Source organism: Mixophyes fleayi, chromosome 12 (genome assembly GCF_038048845.1).
Source record: "Mixophyes fleayi isolate aMixFle1 chromosome 12, aMixFle1.hap1, whole genome shotgun sequence".
In the NCBI taxonomy this organism is placed as follows: Eukaryota; Metazoa; Chordata; class Amphibia; order Anura; family Limnodynastidae; genus Mixophyes; species Mixophyes fleayi.
In genome coordinates this window covers 42,908,524-42,932,423 of record NC_134413.1, presented here as the reverse complement: position 1 = coordinate 42,932,423, position 23,900 = coordinate 42,908,524, and the positions used below count along the sequence as shown (strand labels likewise).

At 41.1% G+C, this 23,900-nt stretch overlaps 1 protein-coding gene across 6 annotated transcripts in view; it reads right to left on the bottom strand.

Annotated features, from left to right (window-relative positions):
- NPAS3 (neuronal PAS domain protein 3) overlaps positions 1 to 23,900 on the bottom strand; it is a 344,422-nt gene that overhangs the window by 75,908 nt on the left and 244,614 nt on the right. For all 6 annotated transcript variants that reach the window (XM_075192988.1, XM_075192989.1, XM_075192990.1 and 3 more), the window contains one exon: positions 7,450 to 7,539. In XM_075192988.1, coding sequence (XP_075049089.1) covers positions 7,450 to 7,539 — 90 coding nt within the window. The remainder of the gene's footprint in view (positions 1 to 7,449; positions 7,540 to 23,900) is intronic.

The following is a 23,900-nucleotide window of genomic DNA, read 5'->3' as shown; positions in this document are numbered from 1 at the left end:
CTGTATATACTAGACACCCTGCATTCTTTATGTGAATGGGTAATGAGAAGGAGGGAAATGATCAGTGGTTTAATTCCCACTTTTTATTGATTTGATTCGTTCTACTATTTAACTTCAAACAATTTTTATTTCCTTGTAACTAAAATTCCTCTTAAAGTCATATTCCTTTGTGTAGTCCAATTTATGGTAACTTGCACACACATATACAAACGGATAAATACAAAGAGCTATGTGGCAAAGAAAGCCTGGTTGCTGAGAGTTTATACAGTAGGTGAATTATGGTCATATAGTATAATGTCCTGCAATACATTGAACTATAAAGAAGAGTCTGCTGGCAGCTCAGAAAATGACTATGTCGGTACCCTAGATCTTCCAGATGTGACAATTCCCTGAAAATACCAGGCTTTCTTTGGGCATATGCTCTCTTGGCACAGGAGTCTGTGCCTGTGGCGGGAACCCAGGAGCTGGTTCTGTGCTGGCCCAGGGAAGGCAGCAATAGTTTAGCAAGCTCCCTGAGCACACACGCTCTGCCATCTGTTCAACAAGGAAAACACACACGTCTCAATTACAGGCAAATGCCAATGCACTGACAGGCAGACTCGATCTGCAGCTGGGCGTGATGGTAGAACACAGACTACGGGACTGCTTTAATATCTTGCTCACCATCATCCTGCTTGTCTGCTCTTATAAGTTTATGCCAACAGTATTATTGACCATTTGCAACCTATGGCCTCTCTTCACTAACTATAACAGGCATGCTCCTTACCCACTGTATTCATGCTGTACTTTCTGACATTTAAACACCCTGTATTCCTTCAATATACTACATTATACCACCAAACCTGTATACAGAAGCTACTTAACTGTCATTGTTGCATTCAGACATTACAAGCTGTCTCCATATTTCTGAATGCTGCACACTATCATACAATAATGTCTATTTCTACACAACCTCATCTGTGAGTGCTGTATACCAAGCACATCAACACTGTGGCTAACGTTACACTCTGCAAGACAACTGTTGTTGTATTATTTACAAACCGTGCAGAGAGTCATTCTACCCAGACACCAACACCACAATTATCTGCCAATAAATAGTGCTCAAATTCTATACTCTGCACCAACAACCTCTTTATCCTGCACACTATAACTTATTGATTAACTTTATACTCTGTCCTCTTTCACGCAGCTTGATGTCTTTCTAGCCTGCACTGCATCACTTAGCTGGACAACCATATTACCCCATTTGCCAGTCACTAATGGACTGCTTTATTACTGACCATCACACTAATGTAATTTCACTACTCTGCTGGCCTTCCTTATTGGCCTTAATTCATGCTATACAATGCTGCAGTTGCTACAGAGCTATAATATGTACAAACTGTATTCTGCTGATGAAACATTGTTCAATTCAGTCTCTGTTGAGCATCATGGCAAAATTGATACATTAATCATATATTGCAGACATTTTTTAGTGATTTAGAGAAATTCTCATTCAATCCATTACGGTTTTATGTTCATTAAATTTTGCTATGCAACAAAGTTGCCGCAAAGGGGCTTTCAGTCTTTACCTATTCCATCCAAAGAAATATGACCTATGGTACTACATGTTGTAGTTGTGGTACTATCCTACGGAACAAAGATATACAGGTTTTCCTACCACTAGTAACATAAACTGATGGAACTCCACATGGCAAAATCCTCCAAAAGAGTTTCAGATATTTGTACACTGTACACCAGGGTACACTGTGCCAGTTTTTATTATTATTATTAATATTTATTTATAAGGCGCTACAAGGCATCCGCAGCGCCGTACAGAGACAAACAAAATCACAATACAATGGGAGACAGCACAGTACAGTAAACACAGCAACTCAGTACGCTCAATGCACAGCTAGAGAGGGCGGGGAAGGGGGAGGGAGGATCCGAAAATGACGGGGCCCAAGAAGGGGGGCGTGGAAGACAGGGAGACCCCCAGGGGGGAGGAGGGAGCGAAAGTGGATGTGGGGTGGAGGACCTTTGAGGAGGAGGGCTAAGTAGCTGGAGAGCAGAGTTAGAAGTGGTGGAAACAGGAGAGATGGCCCTGCTCAGAGGAGCGTACAATCTAAGGGGAGGGGTGGACAGACAGAGAGACGCAGGGGAGAGAGGGAGAGTAGGGGGACAGAGGCAGAAGATAAGGTAGGAAGTTAAGTGGGAGACAGAAAGGCTTTAAGAAAAAGGTGGGTTTTTAGGGCCCGTTTGAAGCTGGATAGATTAGGGGAAGTTCTGATGGAGGGAGGGAGCTTGTTCCAGTGGAGGGGGGCAGCGCGGGCGAAGTCTTGGATACGCGCGTGGGAGGAGGTTATAAGGGGGGAAGAGAGGCGACGGTCAGAGGCAGAACGGAGAGGGCGGGATGGAGCATGAATAGAGAGGAGGGTGGAGATGTAGGGCGCAGTGGAGTTGGCGAGGGCCTTGTAGGTGAGTGTGAGGAGCTTAAAGAGGATTCTGAAGGGGAATGGGAGCCAGTGAAGGGCTAGGTAGAGGGGGGAGACAAAAGAGGAGCGGCGAGAGAGGAAAATAAGCCTAGCTGCAGCGTTAAGGACGGATCGAAGGGGATCGAGATGAGAGTGGGGGAGGCCAGTGAGGAGGAGGTTGCAGTAGTCCAGGCGGGAGATGATCAGAGAGTGGATAAGGCATTTGGTGGCATCTTGGGAGAGGAAGGGCCGGATGCGAGCGATGTTGCGCAGCTGGAAGCGGCAGGATTTAGCAAGAGAGAGGATGTGGGGGCCAAAGGAGAGAGAGGAGTCGAGGATGACACCAAGGCAGCGAAGTTGGGGGACAGGGGAGATAGAGGTGTTGTCGACAGTGATGGAGAGGTCAGAAGGGGATGGGGTATGAGAGGGAGGAAAAACTATGAGCTCAGTTTTGGCAAGGTTAAGTTTGAGGAATCGAGAGGACATCCAGGAGGAGATGGCAGAGAGGCAGGCGGACACCCTAGAGAGGAGGGAGGGAGAGAGATTAGGAGAGGAGAGGTATAGTTGAGTGTCGTCAGCGTAAAGGTGGTAGCTGAAGCCGAAGGAGCTGATGAGTTCACCCAGGGAGGAGGTGTATAGAGAGAAGAGTAAGGGTCCCAGAACAGAGCCCTGAGGGACCCCGACTGGAAGGGTGGATGGGGGGGAGAGAGACCCAGAGGTGGTGACAGAGAAGGAACGGTGAGTAAGGTAAGAGGTGAACCAGGACAGGACTGGGCCGGAGAGGCCGAAAGACTGGAGGGTGTGAAGGAGGAGGGGGTGGTCAACGGTGTCAAAGGCTGCAGAGAGGTCAAGGAGGATGAGAAGGGAGAAGTGGCCCCTGGCTTTTGCAGAGAGGAGGTCATTGGTGACTTTAGCCAGGGCAGTTTCAGTGGAGTGAAGGGGGCGGAAACCAGACTGGAGAGGATCAAGGAGGGAGTATTCAGAAAGGTAGGAGGTGAGACGGCTGCATGTTCTGCTGGTTATTGTGACCTAATGCCATACTAAGACACGTAATGTTCCTTTATTTTAGCAATGTCAAGCACTTTACTTTATCATTGGACTCCTCTTCCTCAACCCCAGTTACTACTATTATATGACCATAGTTCCATTATCTGTAAATCATAATACTTGGCTTGTTCCCTGCTCGCTACTGCACAACTTCTTACCTAAATCACATTAAAAATGTTCTCACATGTTCAGGATCTCTCTGACTTGCCTAATTGCCTACACATGTACGCTGTTGGCTGCTACTGATTATCATCATACATGTGCCTACACATGTACGCTGTTGGCTGCTACTGATTATCATCATACATGTGCCTACACATGTACGCTGTTGGCTGCTACTGATTATCATCATACATGTGCCTACACATGTACGTTGTTGGCTGCTACTGATTATCATCATACATGTGCCTACACATGTATGCTGTTGGCTGCTACTGATTATCATCATTTAGCATTCTGTGTTCTCACCTTTTTATTATTTCATTAATGTATATGTTCCTCATTACATAAGAAATTGCTTTCAACACATTACTTACCTATGTACTTCCAACCAGATTATGTTGCTTGCTATCAGTTCCCCATTACAATACATAGCTTTTTCACTACCAACACACCATTACATTTCTCAACTAACAGTTTACCATCAAACTGCTTAACTAAGTAGTATCAGATAATAATATGAGCTAATATTTCACCACCACATTGCAGTATTTTAAATTGCTCACTGTCACACTGGTGGATTATTAATTGGTCAACAACACATTCCTCTTTTATTAACTGCTCACCATCACATTGCTGGATTATAAACTGCTCACAATCACCTTGCTGGATTATATACTTCTCACCATCACATTGCTGGATTATAAACTTCTCACCATTACATTGCTGGATTATATACTTCTCACCATCAACTTGCTGCATTATAAACTGCTCACCATCACATTGCTGGATTATATACTTCTCACCATTACATTGCTGATTTATAAACTTCTCACCATTACATTGCTGCATTATAAACTGCTCACAATCACCTTGCTGGATTATATACTTCTCACCATCACATTGCTGGATTATAAACTTCTCACCATCACATTACTGGATTATAAACTTCTCACCATCACATTGCTGGTTAATAAACTTCTCACCATCACATTGCTGGATTATAAACTTCTCACCATCACATTGCTGGTTAATATACTTCTCACCATCACATTGCTGGTTAATAAACTTCTCACCATCACATTACTGGATTATAAACTTCTCACCATCACATTACTGGATTATAAACTTCTCACCATCACATTGCTGGTTAATAAACTTCTCACCATCACATTGCTGGATTATAAACTTCTCACCATCACCTTGCTGGATTATAAACTTCTCACCATCATATTGCTGGTTAATAAACTGCTCACCATCACCTTGCTGGTTAATAAACTTCTCACCATCACCTTGCTGGATTATAAACTGTTCACCATCACTTTGCTGGATTATAAACTGTTCACCATCACCTTGCTGAATTATAAACTGCTTACCATCACATTGCTGGATTATACACTTCTCACCATCACATTGCTGGATTATACACTTCTCACCATTACATTGCTGGATTATACACTTCTCACCATCACATTGCTGGATTATAAACTTCTCACCATCACATTGCTGGATTATGAACTGCTCACCATTACATTGCTGGATTATATACTTCTCACCATCACATTGCTGGTTAATAAACTTCTCACCATCACATTGCTGAATTATAAACTGCTCACCATCACATTGCTGGTTAATAAACTTCTCACCATCACATTGCTGGATTATAAACTTCTCACCATCACATTGCTGGATTATGAACTGCTCACCATCACATTGCTGGTTAATAAACTTCTCACCATCACATTGCTGGATTATAAACTTCTCACCATTACATTGCTGGATTATGAACTGCTCACCATTACATTGCTGGATTATAAACTGCTCTCCGTCTCCGTCTCACCACCACATTGTTGCATTTTTAATTACACAAAACCTCACAACTAGAACTTCATATTGCTATGCATACAAACATCTTCCAGAACGTACCAGACTATTCTACACACAATGTAATTGAAGAATGTTCTTAATTCTGTTCATAGCAATACCCCAGAGCTATCTGTAGTATGTCAAGGCAATAGAGTTAATGGAAAAACACCAAACGGCAATTATGCACAATGACAATTCAAGCAGGCAGAAGAGGCTGAAATAGTTTCCAAATATTTGACAGAAATCTGCATTGGTTCTTGCAGTTACTGATCAAAGGCCGACTGCTTGAAAGACTTATGAAAGGAAAGCATGTGGGGCCTAGTTGGGGCCCGTTTCCTTATCTTAGGTATTTTAAAATGCATTGCAGCTATTTCTCTACCGGGCCTTATTTAATGGGATAGGTGAGCAGACAGCGGTGACAATGTCAGATCCCACAGCGCACAGCTTTGCCAGAAACAGCCGATAATAGGACACCAGGGACAACCAGCTAACACTTTGCTGCCCTCAGCCAGGTCACAGCAGGCAAAGAGCAAGAACCCACTGAGAAAAGGAAAGCAGTACATATAATACTTGGTAGACCTCGTGACACCACCCCTTAATTGCTCACTACTATGCAGTAATAACACAGACACAACAATGATATACAAATGGCAGAACAAACGGGTGGGTGTGATCGTCACCAATTTTGTGGTCAATAAACCTGATGAGAAGTAAATATATATATATATATATATATATATATATATATATATAAATATATATATATATATATTGGATACTTGACTAAATGTCTACCATGCTCTATTTCACTGGTAGTTTCGGAGGGAGTTACAAGCATACAATGACTGGGAACTTGGCAAACTTGCTTTGCTAAAATGCAGTGTGGATTGATTGGCTGATTCCTATACAGGGGGCAGGGCCAGTGATGTCACAGTTTGAGCTTTTTTACTGTATCGGATCTCATCAGGACACAGTCCCAATGATGTGGGGGGCAATGCAGATGTCTATAGTTGATTGGACACGTTATATTTTACTTTTCAACAGAACTGCAGTGGACTGTGAGTTTAACATTAAACAATGTATTTTACCGTCATGGATCATATCTAAAAATTTTAATTTCTGTGTTTAGTGGTCCCTTAAAGAAGAAAATAAAGTTTATATTGCAAACCTGCTATTCTAAAACTATATCTGTTGTGCGGAAGTTTGACTGTGTACCTGATTACTTGATAAAAAGCACAATTCCATTAATGGGAGTCTGCACACAGAATATAGTGAGAACAAGGAAGTACTGCATGTTCTCTAGTCAGTCCCCAGTATTATTAGAGTGGACAAGTCCTACAGTGGAGGCAGCCATTTTGTGAGCTGAACCTATACTCAGCCTAGCTAGTTATTAGGAACTAGTGATATCTCTGCCTTAGTTCCAAATGAACTGATGAACTGCACTCTCATTAATATTCATTCAACCCACAAAATGTGACAGATACTGAATGCTATTCTGTTATACTGTGGCTATAAATATATATTACCCAAATATAAATTGATCCCAAATTCTTTTAAAAAATATATTTTTTTAATAATCAACTATAAGACACATTTTACTTTTTTGGTATACCGTTAATAAGCTACATGATGGACTGTCCTGATCAGCTATTAAGACTTAAAACTTAAGTTTTATATTTAATGTTGTATATAAGATTTACTAATTGTAACACACTTGCATATGTGTATACAATGGTATGTATATATATATATATATATATATATATTTATATATATATATATATATATATATATATATATATATATATATATATACACACACATATATATACATAAACAAATCATATTAGTTTTTGTGTGATGGGTAGGTTCTTATGTTGATCCTGAGTGTTAGGTGACTGGGTGACTGATGAGGGACACTCACCTGAGACAAGCCAAGGTAGATGGACACAGTCTCCGAAATGTACAAAAATTTTCCTTCTTGGTTTAGTGCAAATACAAATCCGTCCAGAGACTGCAGGGAAAAGAACAAGAGACAGTCACAAACGGAGAGGCAGGGAGGAGAACAGACAGGAGATAGCCAACTGCAACGTTTTAGAAATCAGAGAGAGAGAGAGAGAGAGAGGGGTAAGAGAAACAATTGGGCTGTGATACACAAGGGGAAAGCACAGTTTCACAGAAATGGTAAAACAGCAACATTGTAGAGTGACAATAAAAAGCAGAGACAGTCACACATAAAGAGACAACATTTAATTCTCATAAAAAAATAGATATTAGACAGTTATCCACACAATCATTAGGAAGAAAACATAGCTCATTGCATAGAGAACAGGACTAGAACAGCCTCACATTGTAACATTTTGCTGAACAGTTTCGGATACAGAGGCACTTTAAAAAAGTTTTGCTGAATCTATATTTCCTCCTTTTTTATTGTTTAACAATGGATCATAATGTTGGTTATTTTTTATTTGCATTAACAGGTCAAGCTTTCAAATTATGTTCTGATTATCAAGGCTAGAACTGGTCACACACACAGCAGTATTGCTGTTGAGTTTGGCCGGTTGCCTGATATCGCCGTGCTTGTAGGCCAAACGTATAATTATCTGCAATAGAGTATCTCATGGAAATTAAATTAACAGTGAGCGCTGGAGTCATGGGTCTGATTCTGACCAGGGCACTATCTGAGTTTGTTTGTTCTCCCTATCTTTGAGTGGGTTCCCTATGGGGGCTCTGATTAATTGGCTCCTGATAAAAGTGTACCCTAATGTGTGTATGTGAATGTTAGGGAATTTAGATTGTAAGCCTCCATGGGGCAGGGACTGATGTGAATGATTACATATTTTCTGTATAGCGCTGCGTAATATGATTGGGCAGTCATCTTCTGGTTCTCTAACAGACCCCCATGTAATCTAGAAGTGATCCTTGGCCTGAGCTCCTAAGGGCTGCATTACATTCAAATTGGAAAGTGATCATGCTGCTTATGCTTGGTACACACCACAGGCTTTTTAGCCGATTATGGTGCAATCACACGATAAACGACTGTTTGGCCCAATATTGCATTAGTGTGTACACTGCAATGATGAACGAGGATCGCTCCAAAGCACATTGTATCGTTTCATTTGATTTTTAAACTGGACTAAAATGTTGCTCAACAATGGAATGATGTCCTTCCAATCATGCAGTGTGTATGCACTCACGATCAGGCTCTCCGTGGAGTTTACAGAGTCATGATCTTTTCAGCTGATGGTTATGACAGATGACGAGCATAGACCTGAGGGTAAATCATTTAAAACATGGGTAGTGTGTACACATGAATCTGCACGCTGATCTGGACTATTTTTTTTCAGTCGTTGGTAAGATCGTTACTAATATGGCATCAGGAGAAATTTTCTGTAGTGTGTACCTAGCCTTAGTCTGAGTGGCAGGACAGAGCCATGCTTGGCCAGCATAAAGGTACTCATATACGTGCAATTGGCAGACATTTGAGATGTGTCTGAAGCCCACAATTGTTGTCCTACACAGTCAGTGTAATGCAACTTGATCATACTTCAATGGCTATGTCATGGTGAAATATGCAGTCTGACAATGACTGCATGTACTGGTCTGTGTGTGCATCAGCCAGTTGCTAGCATGTGCCCTCTTGAGATACATTCATTCGTCCCATACAACTAACACCAATTTGGATATGACATGTGTGGCCAAACTAAGTAACTTCCATTCCTTTGGAGATTGGGCCAATCAACCAGACCTCTGCAATTTGTGGCGTGTGTTCCTATCTTAAGCGGTACTGAATAATGCTATCTTACTTGTTTTAAAAGTCTAGATGACAAACGGCTGTAAAGGGCAAGTGACAAACCACCAAGTAATACAATATTAGCAGATAGATATAAAGATGTGAAGGAAGAGACATGACTGTGTCAGAAAAATGTGTCATTTTCAGTCTTGCTTAGACCTCATAAACAGAGAGGAACTCTTGAAAGCTTGTCTTGAAAAATGAACTGTTAGACCAAATAAAAGGTACCATCAAGTATAGTACTCAGCTTTGTTCATTTGGAATTGTATGGATAAAACTGCTTTACTAGAAACTACTGTCATACACTGGTTATACACAGGACAAATGCAAATAACAAGACAACCAGACACAACTAAAATAACATTACAATTAAAACAAAGAGACATAAATGTACAAAAATATAAACTTTATTTCTGGAAAGATCTGGTGCAGACCGGCCTGGAGATTAGACTCCTTCTTAATCTATCCTGGATAAAATGCAATGTGCTCCCACTTCTAAAGACACAAAAAGGACTCAGAAACCTGCTTTGCCACATACACACTCCATTAGCATTTCTGTAATTGTCAATTCTCATGCAAAATGAGCAGGAGAATGTATAATGTCCAGCGCCTCAGAGCTCATTAGTGTTGACAGCACTGAGTGGATGCTGCGGCAGTCATCCAATAGGGCGCTATCATAACATGAGGTGGCAAAGTGCTGAAGTTTAAAACTCTTCAGTCGTCTCAGGCAGGAGAGGACTGACTGTTACAGAGGCACTAGAGGCATGAATATTTCACGATCTATCAGTTTCAGATGTGCTGCCAATCTCTTTTTAAATGCGAGAGGGGTGTGTTCACTCTACAATTTAGGATCAGGTCACAATTCCATAAAGAGAAATGATAGTAGAGCGAGAGGAGGGAAACAGCTGTCACAGGTCTAGGAGGCATTGGCAAATTCTATTCCATGACAGGACCAAGATAGACTCAGTTCAAGGCATGTATAGATTAATAAAGATGTAAGGCACTGAAAGACAGAAATTGGAATGAAATGGCAATTAACATTCTAGTATTTACATATGCTCATTAGATATGGCATTAAATGTCTAAAGATAGAAGAGAAGAATGTTTTATCGGTTTCCCTATAATTGATCCTATATGTGCAGGAATATCACTTAAGGACACTGTAACAAAATAACAAATGCTCTATAAAACTGCTATAAAAACAGGCAAATGTGCGTCATGTTAGTGCTTAAATATTTTAAATCCTCCAGGCCTGGCAAAACCCCTAATGACATCATACCACACCTCCAACAGTGTCTGGCTCATCTCTGCCATTAGCCCACACCCACAATACATTGTATTGTGAGAGGACTACCATACAGCAGTAAGACTGACAGGTAGGTCTTGAGAGGAGTGAAATATGTGGCAGAAACGAAACAATGGCCCTGCAGGCAGGCTCAATTGTTGAAGCAGTCTCTGTAAACACCTTTAGAGAAGTTAGGATAATTTTTGCAAAGAAACGTATTATACATCTAAAACGTGGTAAGATGATATAGATGTATTATGTGCAGTATCATGTCACTTAAAGGAGAATGACAATGGCCCTATTAGGGTTATTTTCAAAATAACTCTTCCTTCTCTCAGTCCCATGTATAAAACCAGAGAGGTTCAAGAGTTACTCATCCCAGCCAGCACCTGTAACAGTCACTTTTGACAGCCTGGGGAACTTGGAACGTAACCTCCTGGCATTGTGAAGGCGGTGATGGAGTTGATTGGACAGCTACTAGTTCAATTCCAAACTTCTTCCAGCTGTCTACCATTGACCATTAAAGAGGGGATGAGCAACTCCTGAACTTACCACTTTGAAAGCCTTGGACGTTTGTTGTTCTACTGACATTGGTCAAGGGAGTGGCATTATTGGAAAAAATCTCTATTAGATAGAAGTTGTCCTTAATGTACTGTTAATACTAAAATGAGCATAGCTGCAACACAGCATATGATGCCATGCCGCCATAGCTGTCTGAAAAATGTTTTTTGCTCTTTTTCATGGTAAAGGGAAATTTGTGTTTTTCCTTGTTCAACATATTTTTGCTGAAAGAATAAAAGCTTCTCCTGCTAATACATTTGCCAACATAATTAAGGTGCACAAATATTAACAAGTATATGCTAATGAAACAAACCATTTTTCATTGATACATATTTCCATTTATGCTTGTAGGAGTACTAACCAAGACAGTTAAGTAGCATCTAGGAATTAGCGTGAGACATTGCAGAATACAAACACTTTCAAAGTTATTATGTCGTCAGATGATTTTTGCCTTAGTACTAATATTCATACAGCTTCTCCAGAAAGGTCTCACATGTGGGGCAAAATTCCTCAATCCCTCTTATACCGCTTTCATACTGCCGCCCCAGCAATATCCCGGGTTTTTCAAGCCGGGTTTTTGCCGGGGCTCGGAGCGTCCCAGCTCAGAAACACCATTCATACTGCACCTCGGACCCGGGAATTTCCCGGGTTGACCCCATTCATACTGCACAAGTCTGTGCCCTGGCAATTTGTGGGAGTCATCACCAGAGCAGTTTTCATTGGCTGAAAAATGGTGATACACAATATAATAATACAATAATACAATAATGAATAAAGGATACCTCCAATTGGCTTATATATTTAGTCGTACTAGTCTAGGAGGGCTTTCTGAAAGGCATAAAGAGACTGGGAAACATATATTTAAGGGAAGGTTGTAGGAGCTGTTAAAGCTAGGCATTGCATATTTCAATGATTACCCCAAAAGACTAGACTTCTAGATGGAAAATTAATGGCCTCTTTTTGGCAAGCATAAAATGAATGAGAAATGCCTAATTCCAAATCCTCCAGAGACAGGCAGACAGCCAATCAGCTTGTTTTCTGTGCAAACCGGGTTGAAAAACCCGGGTTGCACCATTCATAGTGCAGGCAAGCCGGGTCCGACCCGGGAATTACCCCTCGATAAATCCCGGGTTGAAGACCCGGGTTTTTAGACCCGGGATTTTTGACTTGTACCATTCATACTGCAACAAGACCCGGGTCGTTTGAGCTCGCCCCGGCAAAAACCCGGGATTTTGGTGCAGTATGAATGGGGTATTACTTCAGGAGGGTCCCCCCTCGCACTTTACAGGGCAAGGGCACTATGTCTTGTTTTAGCGAGAAGAAAAGGAAAGGACTACCGTCAGAAAACAATTTCCAGCTGGCGGTGGACACAACTGTCTTGCTCCACAGACAGTTGTCTCCTGTCTGTCTTGGCTCTCACCACAAAATTTCATATAAAACTTGGGAAACCAAGCAAATGATGGGTAATGTCAGCTCACTACTATTTTGTGCATGTGCTAAAGTCTGTGTTGAGAAGTACTCTGCTAGCAGGTAATTGGAAGTCATATAGCGAGGAATATGGAATAGGACAAACTGAGACAAGTGGGGACAGCTAATGGAAATGTGAGAGGGCTGTTTTAAGTGCCATCTAGTGGCTACTGCCTTGTGTCACAGCTTCTGCCGCTTATCTCAAAATGCCTCTTAAAATGTTCCTAACATTTCAGGTGAAACAGGTGACACAGTCTGCGAGTATAAATACATTGATACGTTACAACCCAATACTTTGGCTAATCAGATGTTGCTATACATTGCCATTAGACAAAGGGCTTAAACTGAAAATCGCAGGGTGAGAAATTTTTCTGTGCATATGTCATTTAGAAAGTGAATGAACAAATATCTGACAAGAACAAGCCTAAAGAATGCAAAAAAACAGAATATGAGAGATCAAGGAACCTGGGATGTCAAGAGAACAGAGAATGAAAGAAATATTAACAGATATTATTACAAAGCAGAAAAAATATAAAATCATTTCAACAGGAGTTAGGAATGACAGTGGCAACCAAAAATTATAAGACAGATGCAAAAAAAAAAGATGATCAGGACGTGTAAAGACAGAGATAAGAGATGTCACATGATCTCCTTAGAACTGAAACCTTGCACAGGGTTCCCTGCCAGAGTGAAATAAGAGGTAGAGAGTGAATTGGCAAGGGATAGGCAGAGATGGAGGGAGGGAATGGAGGAATAGGGCAGAGAGAGGGAGGGAGGACAGGCCTCTCTCCTCAGGTTATGAATGAATGAGCACTGTTGTTTTTTCATCTCAGCGTGCAAGGATTTAATTAAGTGATAACAGTCACCTTGGGTGGCTGTACTGACCAGTAATGTGTAGGTAAGCAGGAGACAGGGGGAGAGGCAGCCTTAATCTAACTGCGGACTGGAAGTAAGGGCAGAGCGGGGGGCAGAAAGCTGTTTGGCAATTTTTTCACTGCTGATAAAAATCATCATTGTAAAAAAACAAAACAGTTTATTACAAGAATGATTTTACCCTAGGAAAAAAACATTAGTGCCTATAATCAGAATACCATGCCATTCCGCCACAGCTGTGCTGCTGTACAGCCAGAATGCTGTATTTTTTGGTACTACACCCCACTAGGATATACTGCCCATGGTTCCAAATGAGAAAAGAACAACCTGATATGATTCTATGACACTTTTCTTCCATAAGACATCATTTTGTATCTATTAACATCACAATATGGCCTTCATGGTAATTCATAACCACCATGAAAGTGCTTCTGTACTGAACATCACTGAGAGGTTCAACACAACACGTCTGGTGGAAGGAGCTCTCCGTTACAGGAACTGAACTCTTCACTACTTAACCTTATGTCTTCCAGAGTTGTATAGTCCCATTTACATTTATATACTAATTTAAAGATTCTTAGCAACCTGTAGAAACCAGGTATTACCCAAATCCGGATTTTATTTTTTATTTGTTACCTTGTTACTGCTCATTACCACTTATTTGACTATTTACCTTGTTTCTGCTCATGACCATTTTACCTGCACCTCTGGATTTCACACTGTGCTGTGCTGGATTCCTTCTATTTTACAAGTTTTAGTGTGTCTATATCCAGCCATCATTCAATAAAGAACATTTCTCAGGACCCTAGTCCTTTACGGTGTCCGTTCTGCTTCATCCAATCATCAATTATGCTGGATTTCTCAATTGCACTTATGGCTAACTTCAGTTCTCCAAGAGATGCTCCGGAGTGCTGATGATGTAGAGGGTGAGGAGGTTAGAAGAAAGGGGGGTAAGGGCAGCTCAGAGCAGGGGATGAGGGAGCTCAGGAGAGAATCCACTCAGGATCCGGCCTATGTGCAGTAATTATGCTAATTGCATGGATGCCCTTGCTCGTTTTTTGCAGAGCAGCTGAAGATAAATAAAGGGAAATTGCCCCGTACATGGCGCAGTGCGGGAGGAATGCTAAACAGCTCTGTTTGTTGTCTGATTATAGGTCTGTTTACACTAAATTCCAGAGGTAATTGCTGATTTTGATTGCACGCTTATTTGTGCGTCTTTGCAGCCGGGGGACACTGGGGTCTGTCTGCCTTTATAATTAAACCATTTTGTGACATGGGCGGAGACTGGGCAAGGCGTTTGTGTTACTGAGATTAGTCTGGTTCAGGAGAAGACTTTAAATAAATGGGTAGTGGATGCACAGATCAGACTCTCAGTGGAAAGAAAAACTGTCTGTGCAACACAGCTTTTTCTGTACAGTTATTTTACAGGTTGTTCACAATACAGACAGAGCAGACTATGCACAGCAGGTGAGGGCTGGCAAGAGACAGGAAGGTGGTTGTCTCCTCCCCGATGATGCTCTTCTTTTCTCAGACAAGGGCAGTCACTGAAAGAAGGGTGGGGTCAAAATAAATAGCACCTGTGTGACTGTATTTTGCTTGGTGTTTGTTGCTTGCCCATACCGGTCACACAGCAGATATTCCTACCAGGCTTCATACGGATGATAATCCTGCAATCTACAAAACAGGTGCTATCACATTATGGGTTAGAACCTGGATTTCTTACCATGATCTCATTATTGTAAACATGTGAGAGGGCAGCCATTTGTGCCACCGCCATGAGTATTGCTCCTTAATAAAATGGTGAGAGTTACAATGCTAGACCAGCAACACAAACTATAATAGAATCAACAGCCACAAGATGTTTCTGAAAGAACCTGCACACACAGCACAGAATTACAGGCAGGTTATGTGAATTAATGATAAATCACTCCCATAACTTTGTTATGGTACATAATCTGGGTTCTGTAACGAACACTATGGTGAGAACAGCTGCACAACGTACTGTAAAGTGTTACAGGCCTTTTTGGCAATGTAAAGCTAAGTAGTGGAAGCACTGATTGCCTTCCATTTTATCCATCTACAGTATCCATCATAATTTCATATGTTGAAATGGCAACAGCCTTTCACTACATGTGCTGCACTGAACAGTGGCAGGTAAAGGGTTACAGCTCTGACTCAGTATCCGGCTGAATGAGGAGATACAGATCACATAGATGCAGTACTTAGTGGCCCAGAGAGGCATTTGTCAGCTGCGAGCTGCTCTTGACACATCCTCCAACGGAGGAGCTGAGTACTCTTTGTCTTGGGTTTGATGCAGGTTAAGTGGCCCATACATCTCTCTGGAATCTCAAAAGCACCTTGAAGGCTAATGGCAGCGCAGCACACCGCACAGCCTCGCTGATAGGATCTCCAGCAATTTCCCTTCTTCCACTGCGCTAATCACTTGTCTCTTTTACTCTGGCTGGGTTTTCTCCACCGTTTGAAGCTCTTATTCGAGTTTTACATTGTATTCTCCAACAGTGATGTAAAGAGGCTGTCACTGCCACAGCATGCGCTAGACACTGTGATGCTGAGGCAGGAAGACCTGTGGCTCATTGTGCCTATGTACACAGGGTGACAATGCTACGGTGTCATCCATGGACAAATGTGTCTGTGACTACAAGTTGTGGGTGACAGTGAAGAGCAGCAAGAAGAGCAATCCATAAATGTGTGACACACAGTAGGGACTTGTAGCTTATTTAGCTTGAATGTTCCAAATCATTATTGTACCGACTTAAGGGACCTGGATACTTGACCTTCACTTTGTGAGTGAACATGGTAAATTTGTGACATGTTTAGTACCTGCCACCATAGGGAGATAGGTGTATGTTACACAATTGTGCTTGAGCTGTAACATGGTTGTCAAATTGCTTTACATTCTGCAGGTCCCTCTGTATGTAAAAGGTTTAAATGCTACTGGTAGTGAGGGAGGGATACTGGTGACAGCTCTGTAGCTTGAGGAGGTATGAGGGGCTGCTGACATTCTTTGTATAAAGGTCACAATGCAGGTATCCTGCTGGATTGGATTGGAGGCAAAAGGTCAGACATGAGTTGAGAAATTATGCAATTATCAAAGTCCACAATTGAACAGTGAGGGCAAAGAAAGGGCTGAAACCGCTGGGATTTCAGCTAGAGGAGTGTCGATGGACAGGTATACGAGCCATGCACAGACTTCCTGTAGCTCATACTTCATGAAATGAGCTTTATAAAGCCTTTATCTCATAGTCCCTGGAGCTTAATTAAGAAGGTAGTGCAGGTAGAAGACATGTGATGTAACCAATATTAACCAGTCAGATATTAGCATTAACTTTAATTATCTTACAGCAAATTTCTGATTGGCATTGCTATGGGTTCATAATTTAAAGTTACCAAGGCACTATGGTCATTCTCATGGTCAAGGTGCCTACACACACAATGGTACTATCATGCTTCATGCAATCTTATAATTATCATAATGTGCGTGGCACACAAAAAATTGATGTTAAAAGATTTTAACTGAAAAGATAATTCTGCAATATGATTGTTCAACTTGGAAATCTTGATGTCCCAGTAATTGATGTATCGCTGTATGCCCAGATTGAACGATCATTATTAAGCAATCTCACATGCGGAACTATAGCCAGTTGCAATGGGTGCGACAGGTATGGGGCCCATTGGTGTGGAGGAGGGAGGAGGCAGCGATGCTTCTCCTTCCACTATGTCAGCCCACACTTTGCTCCTCACTGTGTAATAAGAGGAGAACAATGGCCTACGGGGGATGGATAAGCATCACTAGGCTCCTGGCAATTGTTACTGGCCCATGCCCACTACATTCAGTTTATCAGTGCTAAATTGCATTTTGTATGTACAAATTGTTGAATTCAAATTTGTTTCTTTACAGATCTTTCAAGTAAAAGTTATAGGAACTTTATATGTGTGGGCACTTTTAGGTACCAACCTATTAGAGAAAACTTGTTACGGCAGGGCGACCAGTATATGACTGGAAACATGTACTAATCAAATTCTCTGCTTTTCATGTTTATAGGCATTTATTATTATTTGTTCATTGTGCAATGTTTGTCCCACCTTTATGAGCATCTTACTATAATTTCAGTAGCTGGCCCTTTTCTCTGTAACCAACCAGCAGAACATCATTTATTCTAAAGTATTCCATATTGTAATCAGTAAAGGCAAAACACATCTCAATATATATTTCTAAATAACCTCAGGTGCTTGTATCTACTGTTAAATTCAAGAACATTTTATTCAAAATGTAAGCAATTTCATTTAAAAAAAAGAAAGGAAGAAACTAAAACCCAGTTTCAGAAGCAACACTAACCAACTGGAAAGAAATGTGTTAAGTTAGCCTTACTCGCTGCGGCTCCCTTTTCTCTTGAATACCAAGACTTCCTCCTAGCCAGGCCATTCTGATAAAAAAAAAGCCATTTCTCTGATTAAAGCGGGAGCCGGCAAGGAGATGCTATTTCTCTCTTAAAGAATCCGGCTGGAGCTCGGAGTTTCAGCGATCGGAAAATCAATGAGAAACAGATTAATGTGAGCACAAAATAGAGCATGGGGAGAGAGGCTGCAGAAATGTGGTCCGAGAGCCATCTGCACAACCTGAAATCAGGTTTCACTAAGTGTATAAACACAAATCCTTTCAGGTATTCTATTTCTGGATCTGAATATAGATCCAACAGACATCTTAGTTCACTTTTCAGGATCTCCAACATAGGCACAACTAAATTAATTAATGAATATCAATAGACGAATCCATAAGGCTAAACCAAGTAATGGTTCATGTTTTACATTAAGCACAGACTGAGAACGGTTTGGGCGAGGCATGAGAAGTGGCATCATGTACCCATACATGTGCAAAGTGCTGTAACTCAGTGAACTGGGTTCCTCAGAACTACAAGGTTCCGCCAAGGGGTGTCCGGGGATCTGCAAGATGAAATGCACAATGATGGGAAAAATGTATAGGCGGTCCTAATTTTGTAAATATCACTCAAAATTTGTGTGGGAAATCCAACACTAACCATTCTGCCACTGCCAATCCACACCGGACCATCCACTGCTGCTTCACTCCACACAGATTCTTAGGGATAGATTTATCAAAACTTCTCAAAAGGAAAAGTGAAGGTGTTTCCCATAGCAACCAATCAGATTTTAGTTATACATTCTAGAAAATCATAGCAAGAATTTGATTGGTTGCTATGGGCAACATCTCCACTTTTCCTTTTTAGAGGGTTTGATAAATCTTCCTCTTAGTACCGCTCATTTCCAAATGCCGCACGGAAAGGTCTATGCCCCACTTCATTAAGCTTCAATTTCAACACCTTTTCACAAAAGCAGATGACAACACCTCACAACAGACATAAAAGACAAATTAATGCTGATGTTTTATCTACTATTCAAAATATATACTTTTTAGCTAAGGTACAAGAAACTTCTAGCCCAGCTGTGGAGGTGGATATGGACAGATAGAGGTTCCTCAGTAAGCTCTGTAGCCATTTTCATTGTGCTAAAATAGATTAAGAACCACTTCTCTAACGGATGAGTTTCTAGGTAAGTGAAATAACTAAACAGCTCTAATTTTTTTCCTTTATTTTAGACTTTAAGAACTTGTAAGCAGGATTCTCATTCCTATTGTCTTATGATGTCTTGTAAATGTTATGTTTTGCAATAGTAATAATATATCTGTAAAGCACTGCAGAATATCTGACACTTTATAAATCTATAATAAAAGCAATATATGTGCAAACATGGTAACCTAACCATGACTGTCTCATACTTCAATAAAGTGGTTGGATCACTTCCAGCTCTTCCCGTCATTTATGCCATCAGCTAGGAAAAAGTGAAGGGGATAGCACATGATTGGATGTGGACATCACTTCACATGCAACCATACGATGCCCTCTTTGGCCAGGAGATGCCCACTCTTTAGTCTCTGTTGGCTGATGGCATTAAATAATGAGATCAGCCATGGGTATTCATTCCCTCTAACTCACAGAAACTTTCCATGAACCAGATAACCAGGACTCTCCTGCTGTGTATTGTCAGCATCGTCATTGTTTATTTAGAAGGCACCACAGATTCCAAAGTGACGGACAGTCCTGTTACAGATATGATAAACATGAGTGTAATAAATATGACAAATAGATATAATAACAGTGACTTGAATAATATTAAGCATAATAACACATACATGGATGGTCATGAGGAAGCAATAATATCATGAGGTAGCAAAGGATTCAATGTAAGACATGGTTGCACAAGGGAGGAAGACATGAGACATAAGGAGGAAAGGACCCTACCCCGTGAGAGCTTACATTCTAGAGGAAACCTGAAACATTTAGCACTAATCTATACACAATCACAAATCACTGGGACAAAACTGGATACACATTTTTAGACCTTTAGGGGGGAATTCAATTCCTCCCGAAGTAGCGCACTGTTAAACCTATTACCTAATTACGGTAAATTTAACCTGACTTTGAATCTGCCCTAATAACGGTCGGTAATAGTGCGCAGGCCGCGTCACTTTTTATAGTAACGTGGCCAATTGAATTCCCTCCTTAGTGTCCCCCCTTAGTCCCTCCTTATTGTAATTGTTCATTTGGTGGCAAGATGAAGTTCCTAAAGCTAGCAAGCTTTAGGAACTTCATCTTGCCACCAAGTGAACAGTTACAATTTGCATGGACTGAACCATAAGCTGACAATGCAATCCCTAACACATCTTGAATGTCTGGTGAACTTAATGATGCAAAAAGTTAAAGGCACACTCTTATGAAAACATACGGCTTCAGAGAAGATACAATAACCTCAGAGAAAACCTCAGTTAACATGGCCAATATGTTGTCCTGTTGTGTTCCAAATGAAAATATTAGAACTCTATGATTCTATTCAAAAACCTTGGATAAAAGAAAGTGTTCTATGCTTCACTGTTGAATTTGCAAATTGAGCTCTACCTAATGTAGACAGATATATGCAAAATTCAATCATTACCTTTTCATGAGCCTTGTAAACATTACAGTGGTAATACATTATTGCCTAAAATCATCATTCTCAACCCACATTGACATGACCATGTAATGGAATATCTCATCATCAAGACCAACTATTCAAACGTTTCATTATATAAAGATTACCATCAACTAGTCAATATTGTTATATGAATGATCTCTTCGCCATTGAATCGGCAAAAAAACTATTTTTCCACAGTGTATAAGTGTCATCATGTTTATTTATCACATGTATTATTATTCACAAATACCAGCTATTAACCATAGCGGGGTTTATGTAGAGTTGGCCTTATTTGCACCCTGAATGTACACAGGAAAAGAGGCAGGCATGAAAAGGCGTATTTATGTAGATATGTTCAGTCCGACGCATCTCAAGATGCACCCAGTTGTACGTCACTAGCACCTGCACCAGGTATACGTCACCAGTAACAAGTGTGTATACCTATGTCCCACAATAGAGAAGAGATACTATAGAAAAATATGTCGCTTGACAGTGTTGGTTGCAATTATGAAAGCTGCATTACACTATTTGTACACAATATAATAATGTAATGAAGTGTCATATATAGGGGAGAATAGTGTTTGGACAGTTATTATTGAATGCAAAAGTCACATTTCCAATACAAAACGTAATTGCATGTGTTGTTTTCTCCTTTAAAAATCAAATGTAAATGTTCTTTCTGGAGCAGACCAAATGGAAATATCAATTAAGTAATGAGAAGAGATGGCCACAACTTCATATACTATAGCAGTCGCAGTAATGATTTAAGTAGTATCAGTTGGATGGGTCAATCCAGAGCCGGATTTACACCTCATGGGGCCCTAGGCAAGATATCGGTTTGGGCCCCCCCCTCCCCCCCTTCACACACACAGTGGCCCCTCACACACGCATAATACACGCACGCAGTGGCCCCTCACACACGCATAATACACGCACGCAGTGGGGACACACACACACATAATACACGGACGCAGTGGGGACACACACACATAATACACGGACGCAGTGGGGACACACACACATAATACACGGACGCAGTGGGGACACACACACATAATACACGGACGCAGTGGGGACACACACACATAATACACGGACGCAGTGGGGGGACACACACATAATACACGGACGCAGTGAGGACACACACACACACACATAATAGACGGACGCAGTGGGGGCACACACACATAATAGACGGACGCAGTGGGGACACACACACACAATACCAGGACGCAGTGGGGACACACACACATAATACACGGACGCAGTGGGGACACACACACACACACACATAATAGACGGACGCAGTGGGGGCACACACACATAATAGACGGACGCAGTGGGGACACACACACACACAATACCAGGACGCAGTGGGGACACACACACACTTAATATACTACCCCACCCCTCCCCCAACTTACCTTTTTCCCTTGTAGGAGCTGTGGAGTATTCATCCCCTTCACACATGGGACAAGAGATATTATTCCTGAAAAGTGGACATGTGTCTGCTTCCTGGTTTATTTGAGTGTCCCTTAGTAGTTATTGTCTGGTGGTCAACAGATAATAATACCATACACTACAGAAAGCATTAAAAAGTCCAGAGCGGGGATTATAATTCCCATATCTTCCCCAACCTGGCTTCAATAAACACAGGGGTGCAGTAGGTTGTCTATGGTTGGGCTACCTCAATTGTTTCCACACATTTTATGTGTTTCACTCAAAACTGTGCAAACTAGAAGAAAACATTTCAATTGTATTATCATTTTGAAGTGCAGATTTTATTATGAAAAACCGTGCACAATCCTGCCTTTTGATTTTTTGGGGAAAAGTAGATTGTTCAAACAAGGACCACGGACTGAGGTGTACGCCTTAATTTCTAAAGTTATTCGAACCCCGATCCCTAATACACCAGAAGTTGCTCTCTTGCATTTCTTTCCCCCACAAGTGTTATTCGGGGATCGATATGTCATAGGCCACATTTTTATAGCCACCCGGGCGGTGATTGCCCAAGCCTAGAAATCAGCCACGCTGCCTTCCATAGGCAATAATCTCTAAGGTTCAGTTAAGCTGTGACATGGAAACGCTGGGTGTCCCTTACTCTTCCTCTGCCTCCTGTCCCCACATTGTATGGTTTGAATGGAATCGATATGTAGCCAAATCCTCAGTCCTGCCCGTCTCTGGGGGAACCCCGTGTAACTCCCCTCAGTAAAACCAAAGGGCTACTATCTATGCTGTTTCTTAAACAACTTGTATATCCTGTAAAATGCTGAGAGTGGTCCTGTTTCATGCTTTCGCTTCATATTGATGTGTATTGCCCCCCACCCCCTCTTCCCCTCCCCCCCCCCCCCCCGTTTTCTCCCTTGTAATTTACAATGTATGTTTTTCTGTTTTGTTTGTGTACCATGTAACCAAATGGAAAAACTTTAATAAAATCATTATTGATAAAAACAAGGACCACAAAAAATTGCTTGGTGGTGTTTAGAAATAAAAAATACACATTTGCTTCTAGTTCACTTTTTTCAATAAAAAAAACACCTTTTTGTCCATTTTAGGTAGATTTGTTTGCAATTACCAGAGGTTTAAGCAAATAATGGTATTTTCTGATAAGTCAAAGTCTTCTTGAAAAAAACATGATAAACAAGGTGATTTGTGTGGATACCACATACACACACAGCCACAGACACACACACACACACACACACACATACACAAATTACTGCTATTGAATCTGGAAGGCGACCAGCCCAGAAAGTGCCAAAATTGGTTCAGCGGAGAAGGGGTTAATGAAGTGAATGTGGGTTTTGGGGATTTGTTCATGCAGTTAAAATTCATTTGAAAATTGTTTCTTTAATTTTTTTTTATCCGAGCAAGGGTCTGATTGAGGCTTTGGGAGTGGGGAGCTGCCCAGAATGCACAAGGCTAACTTCCGCCAATGAAACTTATAAAACGGTATGTTGCCAAATACAGAGCAGAGTAAATATTTCACAGAATTGTTTTGAAAAGTTTGCTCAGTTCTAATTATAATAGATTATAGAATATATTTACAAAGTAACAATATGAACTCTGCTTCAACCATATCTACATACAAATAAGACAACAGCTCTCTAAGCTTTCTGTGTCACTGTCCTAGTGTTGTCTGATATCAGTTTATCAAAGCACTTCCCTAATGTGCTTCCCAGCATGATCAGTTTGTGATTAACAGATTAATCACACTGCAGTTTTGTGAGTTTCATGTTATGACACTTCTGTGCTTCTGTCTGACGTTTTGATCCCACCTTCTGCCAAGGAAAAAGCCTCTGTGACACCCAATGTAAGCTGTACAGGTACATCAATCTCACCCCCTCCACAG